Source organism: Neolamprologus multifasciatus, chromosome 2 (assembly GCF_963576455.1).
Source record: "Neolamprologus multifasciatus chromosome 2, fNeoMul1.2, whole genome shotgun sequence".
Classification (NCBI taxonomy): Eukaryota; Metazoa; Chordata; class Actinopteri; order Cichliformes; family Cichlidae; genus Neolamprologus; species Neolamprologus multifasciatus.
The window spans coordinates 12,783,761-12,793,318 of NC_140440.1; the positions used below are offsets into that span (position 1 = coordinate 12,783,761).

The following is a 9,558-nucleotide window of genomic DNA, read 5'->3' on the forward strand; positions in this document are numbered from 1 at the left end:
TGGGTGTTGCTGTTGTCCAGGCATGTGATGGTTGAGATCTTGCACTTGGCATGATTCTGGCTTTACCTACAGCTCCACCATTGGGATAATTTATATGATATTAACCAAAATATCTGCTGCTGCTGCTTTTCGTGTAATTTCGTCCATGTCACGGTCCTGGGTCAGTGACCCAGTGTTTTGAGTTTCTTGTGCCTCTGAGTTTTTTGTATTATGTTCTTAGTTCTCTTTGTTGTCCCAGCTTATTCTTTAGTGTAGTGTCTTAGTTTGGTTTTCTTGTGTTCTGTTTTGTTCTCTGAGTAGAACTAAACAGTAGATATTCATTAAACACACAGTGAAGCCTTAAAAACTGAAGCCAAAGAAGCTGTTTTAAGACCATCCAGGCCTGCAGAGCCGAGAGTCGACCAAATTCACCTTCTCTCAATTCAACATATATTTTTAGCATGTTTTTTATGGTTTTGCCCTGCCCTGGGGCGCTCTGTCAGTGCGCTCCAGGGCAGCTGTGGCTGCAATGTAGCTGCCATCACCAGTGTGTGAATGGGTGAATGACTGAATGTAGTGTAAAGCGCTTTGGGGTCCTTAAGGACTAGAAAAGCGCTATACAAATGCAGGCCATTTTCCATTTTATTTAGTAGCTGCCCTCTGTGTCTCTTTGTTGTTGGTGTTGTCTGTGTTTCTTAGCTGCTCTGTCTCCCCTAGTCTAGTTTGCGTCTTCCTGTTTTACTTTGAAGGTCTGTGTCTCATGTGAGTGTATCCTACTTTGCTCCTTTGTCTCGTCACTTCTGATTTCTCCCAGCTGTGCTCTCCTTCTGTGTCTCATTCCCCTCATTACGTCCCAGTGTATTTAAACCCTGTGTTTCTGTGAGTCAGTGTTGCGTCGTCCCTCTTGCTGTGTGGATCTCCCTGTGAGTTTTAGTTCATTGTTTCCCAGTTTAGCTTAGTTTACTTTGTATGCTCATTTTTCTGTGACCAGCAAATAAAGCTGTGATTTTGAGTTCATCCCCTGAGTCTGTGAGTCCTGCACTTTGAGTCCTCATCTCCTGCCTGCCACACAGTGTTTCATGACAGTCCACAAATTGCACATTAACTGTGTTTTTTGATAAGCTAAACCGTATAGTATTTGTTCATCCTGCTCTTCAGATCTTATGACAAACAAAATATTATTGCCCCGCACCAATGAAAAAATACAGATAGTAAACTTCCTCTGTAGTGCAGAGTTTGATGTATTTGAGGTATTTCTTGCAGCACGTATTACAACCCAGAGTAGAATTGCCGTTTGCTTTTCCTGTGCTTAACATCTGACAACATGAACTACTGTCAGACAGACATCTGAAACACTGCAGAAGAAGATGAAAAAGAGGCAAAAAATGTTAAGATCAGTGTGACAGGAAGTGTACTTTTAAGTCTGTTCTGTGTTAACCAATCAGATGCTTCAACCAATCAGATGGTCTAACAAACAAGCACATGTCACCTCTTAAACCTACTGAAATGCCTCAACAAGGACCAGTGTCAAGATGGTCATATTATGGATGGTATTGGTTTTTCTCCATGAAGGCTGTAAGGGCTTTTTTATTTCTTACTCTGATCACATGTTTGAAATATAATTATTTATGTTGAATAGATATTTTGGAATATTTTCCCCTCATGATTTTTTTAATGTTTTGTTTTCACTCAGATTCTCTGGTTCCAGTGAAAACCGCTCATCTTGGTGAAGCAGCAACTTTAACATGTGCTAGAACTACTACAGAGATCAGCAGTCGAGTCCAGTGGTACAAGCAGAGTGTCGGAGATACTCTTAAACTAGTTGTTACATTTTATGGAACAACACAACCTGTTTATACTCCAGAGTTTCCTGAATCAAGATTTGAGGCAAAAATTGATAAACATTTTGTCAACCTGACTATTGTGAAGACAGTCCAAGAAGATGAGGGCTACTATCACTGTGAGCAAGGCAGTCGTGTTAGTAGTGAATGGAGCGGGATGTATTTGTTAGTAAAAGGTATGCAGCTGCTCTACTTTTACAAACATTTTGAACTTCTCTGAGCATGTTTTGAAGAATGTCTTTGTGTTTTGTATCACACAGGAAACACTCAGAGGTCATCAAACTACATCGCTGTCCAAAAGCAGATGGAATCAAATCCAGTCTATTCAGGAGACACAGCGACTCTCGAGTGTTCAGTCTTCTCTGATTCTGAGAACAAGACGTGTCCAGGAGATCATAATGTTTTCTGGTTCAGAGCGGGATCTCATCCAAACATCATCTACACTGACAGGAAAAGACATGAATATGAGAACAGATCTGACCCTCAGAAAAGATGTGTTTATGGCTTTTCTAAGAACGTCAGCTCCTCTGATGCTGGGACTCACTACTGCGCTGTGGGCGCATGTGGGGAGATAATATCTGGAAATGGAGCTATACTTAATATTCAAGGTACCTGTACCTGATTTTGTCTCCCGTACTGGAAGTTATACTCAAAACATGTTTTTAAGAACTGATTTTTTGTTTGTTTTGTAGAGCAAACAACACAACAGGTATTTATTCAAATGACAATATTAACAGCCTGTTTGGCCGTTTCTGTTATTGGAAATGTTTTCTTCATCTGCAACCGAAGGATATGTAAAAAATGTAAAGGTAAGCGTTATCACTGGTTTAACATTCATGCATTTTAAAAACATAAAACCAATTCAACTTTAAAATCATAAGAAAAAATTATTGAACCGACTGATGATAATTTTTTTATGGATTATGCTCCAGAGTGCGTATCTTTGTGAAACGTCAGTAACTGCAGTAAATTGAGAAGGCAATGTCTCATTAAGTGTATTTCACTATCATATATTTATCATGATAATATTTTTTTTATGTCAGGAATAGGAAATGCTGTATCGAAAGTACAAACTGACAACTTACACCAACCAGTAAGTAATGAAAATGATGCTATAATTTAGTTTAAATATGTCAAAAGATTTTTGTATCTTCATCTAAACGACTTTTTTATGTTTTTTGTTACTACGCAGACTGAAGCTGATGATGATATAAACTATGCTGCACTGAACTTTTCTGCTAGAGAAACAAGAGTAAGAAGCTGAGGACAGTGTGCTCTCTATGTTGAGTTGAGTTGCTAAAGGAAATGTTGAGCCTGAATTTTAAAATGAACCTCACATTGTGTTACAGATCCCATGCCTGTGACTGCTTTCTGTTTTGTTTTTTTATAAATTAATATAATTAGTAATATAATTACGTGTTTATGTGTATTATGTGTATTAGGTGTTTATGTGTATTATGTGTATTGTTAAACTTAAATTTAAAAGTATAGGTTCAGGAAACATGAGCTTTGTTTTACTCTAAAGCAGGGGTCTCAAACTCGTGGCCCGCGTGCCATTTGCGGCCCACGTCACCTCTACTTTCAGCCCGCATATTGATGTGAAGAAATTATTTTTTTTTTAATTATTATACAAAAAATGATTTAATATGACGGCAGAGTGTTACAGGCATGGCCCTTTAAGTGGCCACTTTAAAGTTGCCCTCCAATGAGATGACAGTGCCAGAAGTGACCCGCGGCTCATTTGAGTTTGAGACCCCTGCTCTAAAGCATAATTCCTGTGAAGTTGAAATAAGGAATAAAAACAATAAACTGTGACTTTTTGTCAAATACATGAATCATGAACACATGAGGTACATATAACATAGTTTTAATGACAGCAGATTATTTATTGCTATTTATCCATTTGAGTGGTTAATCAATATTGCATGCATACAATATTAACACAGTATATATATATATATATATATATATATATATATATTTACTGTGTTAATATTGTATGCATGCAATATTAACACAGTAAATATGTAATATATATCTATATCTATCTATGTGTATATATATATATATGTATATGTGTATATATGTATATATATATGTGTGTGTGTGTATATATATATATATATATATATATATGTGTGTATATATATATATGTGTATATATATATGTGTGTATATATATATGTGTGTGTATATATATATATATATATATATATATATATATATATATATATATATGTATATATCTTCTTCAAAGGGGAAAGAGATTTACTAGTAGTCTCTTATTCCAGAGTACATGCTGTGTCATTCAGTAACTCTCTGTTATTCTTTCATCTTGTAGCTGTTCTTGAGGGAAAATCAAGTGCCGCATAGTTCACTCCCGCTTCTTCACCCTCCTGCAAATTAGTAAGAGCAAACTGTAATTGAACAATCAATTTCAAGCCTGGCTATGATTTACATTATACAGTTAAAAACACACAGAACATAGTCACAATTAACTGCAAATACCTCACAAACTCTGCTTCCTATAAGAATAACCATATAAATTAATAACCATAACAAAAGTACTTTTTTAGTGTTAAATTTAAAAAAAAACGAAAATGAAAAAAAACAAAGAGTATAGTTGAAAATTGAACATTAACGAGTGTCTCTCTGTGTCAAAGTTCAATTCTTGTTGACTCATCAGTCCAGCCCCCTCTCTTACAGCGTTTGTTGGGATGCCAGTGGTGATCGATGACTACACTGTAATTTTACACTTCAGCTTCAGATTCATTTGACAATTTTCATGTATTTCACATGATAAAAGTGTTTTTCTTAAAGAAAATTTTAAGCTTACTGGTTCTGTGTTTGTCTGAAAATCTAATATTTTATATACCACATTATTCAGCTGATCCACAGTCGATCTCTCCTGTTGACTGACTGGAGATTGATTGGCTGTAACCTTTCCTGTTAATAAAAAGAAGACATTACCATTGGCAGAAGACCTAAAAAGGAGATTTTAACAGTGTTAAAAATATTTGATGTAAATGTTTCCCAGGTCAGAACCAAGAATCTAATCATCAAGACTAAATTAATACTGCACAGGGACTCAGTTAGCTGTCATGTTAGCTTCAGTTCTTTTTACTATAAATATTATGATGGATGCATTCATTTCATAGTTTAGTCTACTCTAGCTGTCACCAGAAGATTCATACTCTGAACATCCTGTTCTTTTACATCAAGAAATAAAATCTGTCTACCACAACGGCTGCATTAGTCTATGGAGTCACTATCATGGTCATAAAACGAAACGTGATACGACTCCTGCTTCGCTTTCTGTATCCGTGACTCATCCAGGAAGTGGGCTTCTGAGGTTTGGTGTTTGAAAATGCACAAGACAGATTTGATAGATCTCTAGTGTTTATGTCTAATTCTGACTGAAATCTATCACATCATGCATTATTAGTGAGGATTTCCCCAATGTCACCTCAAATTTTTGTCATTGCTATAAAAGGCTCAGCAGAAGCTCTTCTGTTTACGTACTCTATGGGAAGTTGGGACATAGTTCATTTCTGACATTCATAATTCATAAAAAACTATGGTGGTGAAAGTACAAACAACATGTTTGGGGTATACTGCCGAGAAAACTTGAACTAATAAATGGCCTGTATTTATATAGCGCTTTACTAGTCCCTAAGGACCCCAAAGCGCTTTACACATCCAGTCATCCACACACACATTCACACACTGGTGATGGCAGCTACATTGTAGCCACAGCCACCCTGGGGCGCACTGACAGAGGCGAGGCTGCCGGACACTGGCGCCACCGGGCCCTCTGACCACCACCAGTAGGCAACGGGTGAAGTGTCTTGCCCAAGGACACAACGACCGAGACTGTCGGAGCCGGGACTCGAACCAGCAACCTTCCGATTACAAGACGAACTCCCAACTCTTGAGCCACGATCACCCCAGTCAGAGGTAATATTACCTGATATGACATTTGAATTTCTACTAGTTCAGAAACTTTGCAGTTCATGAACTGGCAACTTTGTTCTCTTTTTTCCCCTCAGAGGACCATGCACTAAAAAAAAACCCAAACCTTTCACGCAAAGTGCTGAAAGATGTAATTTTGTAGACATGGCCAATCACGAGCATGACCAAACAGCAGTGAAAACAGTAACTCAAAAAAACACTCATTATTATCAAGGGATCCAGAAGAGAATCTCTGATTTTTGAATAGAACCTTGAAGCAGATGAGCAACAGCAGCAGAAGGCGACACCAAATGTGTGTGTACGTGTGTGTGTGTGCACATGCGTACATATGTGTAACCTGTGTAACCTACCTCTGCTGTGTTTCCAATCTGGTTTTTGTTTTTGTTTTCTGGTGAGAATCAGTGCAACATTCACCACCACAGAGCAGCTCAGCAGTATCACGAGCACAGTAACCAGCGGGAACGCCACTGCAACGAGAAAACATCCCAGACGTTTAACATCTCATTTACAAGTCTGTGTAACAGCGCACGTCTACATACAGATCAGTTCTATGTTAAGTACTTTGATTATTTTCATATTTAGGACTTTAAGACTCTTTTCACAAAAGCTAGAAACAAAAAACATTCTGGACTCAAACAACTTCATTGACTCATTTTCCTACATGTTCAGTAATAAATGATCATAAAAGTTAGTTCAGACATTCATTCATGATTTTTTATGTATATGGTCAACTTTTACTAACCACTACTTCAGAACAATTATATTAAAACAAACTTCATGACATGCCTGCAGAAAACCTTTTTCTCCTCAAGCTCAAGAGCACTTTTTCTTGCCTACATCACACAGTAACAGCTGTACAACAAGCCAGATTAATGGGCCAGTGAACTATGTGTAGCTTAGTTCAATTTTCACTTTCACAAAGGTGACGCTCTTTGAATCTGGCAAAATGAATGTTGCACCTCGTGTTGAATGCATTCATTTACTCACCCATTGGATTGTACAATATAAATAAAAAAATACAGATAAATTACTATTTCATGGAAATTTGTCCATATACGGGAAAGAAAAGAGAGTGTTGCAGAAAGAGTTATGGTAAATGGCCTGCATTTGTATAGCGCTTTACTCAGTCCCTAAGGACTCCAAAGCGCTTTACACTACATTCAGTCATTCACCCATTCACACACACATTCACACACTGGTGATGGCAGCTACATTGTAGCCACAGCTGCCCTGTGGCGCACTGACAGAGTTCACAAATACAGTTTTAGCCTTTTTTTAATATGAATAAATGTTCAAGTGTTCCCTTAATTGTTGTGTACAGATATATTTATCTTACTCATCAGTGGGTTTGTCGTGATCAAATCACAAGATTATTGATTTTCTGCAGCAAAAGATGATAATGAGACCAATCATCTCTTATTAGATTTTAGATTTTGTCACAAAGAGCCCAGCTATGTTGAATATGTGTCATAGTGCACCCCTCTGCTAAACTTGGGAGAGTTTAAACACAGTTGAAAAACTAAAACAAAACTAATTCATTAACATGCCTGTAAACTTCATGTGACATATTCTTATTATACAATTTTCCTATTGGATTGTGTATTTTAAGTGTTCATATGAACAACACTGATCTAACATAGTCACAACAAAAATCATCATGTGAAGCACACAAGACAACACGAGCAGCTGAAACAGAGCAGAGGGGCCTTTACGAGAACACTGCAGGAAACGGGGATAAAACACATACAGAGAAAAGTACAGAGAAAAAGAAGCAAAGGTCACAGAGGCAGCTAAATGCCACCTGTGAATTCATCAACTCATGTGGGCTGAAAAACTACTTCATAGGTCAAAGAAACCAGTGAGGCTTAAGAACATTATACTGTTTATATAAGATCGATCAAACTTAAATTGCTCTCTTACATGCTCACAAAATCAGTGCAGCAAATATTAAAATAATACTTCAAAAACATACCTATCTCCACTTCAGTTCCTTCACCAAACAGGATCTGTCCACATGTCACCACAGCACAGTAGTACGTCCCAGCATCAGATGAGTTTGTTACAGTTTTGGACAGACTGTAGTCACATCTCCCGTCCTCTTTATTCCTGAGACTGCCGTGGTAAATGACGCCTGGATGGACGTCTGATGCACCTTTAAACCAGTGCACTTTGTCTTCATCTGGACACTGATCTGTGTCATTCTTGTTCTCAGAGAGGAGCGAACACTGCAGAGTCATCGTATCTCCCAAATGTACTGACTCCACGTCTGAAGTTTGTTTCACGGTGACAGATTTCTGCAGCGTTTTTGTATCTGTGTGAATCATAAAAAGTCATGAAATAGCATCAACTGTAATTATTTGGGTTTAGAAGCAGATATGACAAAAACAGTCAAATTAAAATACGTTACCATCCACGACCAAAAGCGTGCTATTAAAAAATTCCATTATGTATGCCGTTCCTCCTTGGCATAAGTATGTCGCTTCATCTTCTTTGCTCGCATTTGTTATGGTAAGAGAATACATATCACCCACTTTTGTGGCATTGAATGTTGAGTTGATAAATTTTCCCTTTAGTGATATTTTGTCAAAACTTCCTGAGGCAATTGTTTCAATCATGTTTCCAAAATTCAGCTTATACCAGTAAGACAACCCAACTTCATCGTTAGGGATTTTACATGTCAGAGTCACATTATCTCCAAGTTTAGTCACAGTTATAGAGCTCTGCAAAGGACCCTCATCCCCTTCGGTCAAAGCTAAAAACAAAACAAAAAAACACAGTATTGGTTAGAACATGACAGGACAAAGCACTTAAAAATGTATCATCTATATATAAACATTACTCAACCTTATAGAGTTTTGTTTTATATTGTTTACAATGTCACATGTTTCAGCGAAGTCAACTTACACAATGTACTTAGAAGAATCAAAGAAAGCAGTCTTCTGATCATTGTGGTACCTCAGCCTTCTCTCGCACAACTGATGTCTTCCCACTCAAAGGAAGATTTAGTCACAAGCTGATCAAGGTTTACCACGTGGAAAACACTGTGATTGGCTGAAGCACAGAAAATGTACTTCCTGTAAAATTCAAACCATTTACAGTGAATCTACACTGTTGTCGCTGCTGATTCTGCAGGAATAACTTTGATTGGTCGTTGCTTTTATTAATCTTGTATAACTGAAGAATAACAATAACAACTAATTCCTACAGTTATAACCAGGCAGCATAGGTCAAAGTATGAATTAAAAGAATAAAGTTTTCAGTGTTCACAAACTACACACTTATTTATGTGATGGCCAGTACAATCCAGTGGCGCACAACTCAAGTGCTGCAGTTTTGTTTTGACTGCACACAAACTGATTTGTGTCTTTTTTTTCCAGTCAAAGTCGTAATCAAGCTAGCAAGGAATTTGGAAGAAAAACATTCCGATATTTAGAAGAAAATTGTTACAAACATAGAAAGATCAAAGCACATTTTAATACAACAGGGATCAGCTCTTTGCCCTTTCTTGTTTTTAATGGTGATCGACTAGTGGACAGATAAAATCAGGCAGGAGTCTCCATAGACTGTGATATTTAAACATCATTTACCGTGAAGGTAGGGAGGCAGTGGAAGACAGCCTGGAGAGTAAAGGTACTGGAGAGAAAAAAATGAAAGTCAAAAGAAGCAAAACAGAACTTGTATCAGGATTTTACTGATTTACAAGTTACACAATAATACTTTATGCATCTACATCCCAACATTTTGGTAAAAGGTTTCAAATAATTAT

General features: G+C 37.3%; 2 protein-coding genes across 2 annotated transcripts; one reads left to right on the plus strand and one right to left on the minus strand.

The window, feature by feature from the left end:
* Positions 1-318: 318 nt before the first annotated feature.
* LOC146524057 (uncharacterized) lies at positions 319-3,236 on the plus strand. The gene is made up of 6 exons (XM_085170537.1): positions 319-1,554; positions 1,673-1,996; positions 2,081-2,428; positions 2,513-2,629; positions 2,864-2,913; positions 3,013-3,236. Exons 1-6 carry the CDS (start codon positions 1,512-1,514, stop codon positions 3,082-3,084), a joined length of 954 nt encoding a protein of 317 aa, XP_085026663.1. The 5' UTR covers positions 319-1,511; the 3' UTR covers positions 3,085-3,236.
* Positions 3,237-4,068: 832 nt separating this feature from the next.
* LOC146524058 (uncharacterized) lies at positions 4,069-8,876 on the minus strand. The gene is made up of 6 exons (XM_085170527.1): positions 8,697-8,876; positions 8,200-8,544; positions 7,765-8,103; positions 6,143-6,259; positions 4,696-4,766; positions 4,069-4,216 (listed from the first exon to the last, which is right to left on the minus strand). The coding sequence occupies exons 1-6, from the start codon at positions 8,737-8,739 to the stop codon at positions 4,151-4,153; spliced, it is 981 nt and encodes a 326-aa protein (XP_085026653.1). The 5' UTR covers positions 8,740-8,876; the 3' UTR covers positions 4,069-4,150.
* Between the last annotated feature and the right edge of the window lie 682 nt (positions 8,877-9,558).

Coding starts and splice junctions, on each gene's coding strand:
- LOC146524057 (XM_085170537.1), top strand. CDS start 1,512: ATGGTCATATTATGGATGGTATTGGTTTTTCTCCATGAAGGCT. Junction 2,429..2,512: donor AGCTATACTTAATATTCAAG/GTACCTGTACCT, acceptor TTTGTTTTGTAG/AGCAAACAACACAACAGGTA. Junction 2,914..3,012: donor CTGACAACTTACACCAACCA/GTAAGTAATGAA, acceptor GTTACTACGCAG/ACTGAAGCTGATGATGATAT.
- LOC146524058 (XM_085170527.1), bottom strand. CDS start 8,739: ATGATCAGAAGACTGCTTTCTTTGATTCTTCTAAGTACATTGT. Junction 8,104..8,199: donor CACGCTTTTGGTCGTGGATG/GTAACGTATTTT, acceptor TGATTCACACAG/ATACAAAAACGCTGCAGAAA. Junction 4,217..4,695: donor TGGATCAGCTGAATAATGTG/GTATATAAAATA, acceptor ACTAATTTGCAG/GAGGGTGAAGAAGCGGGAGT.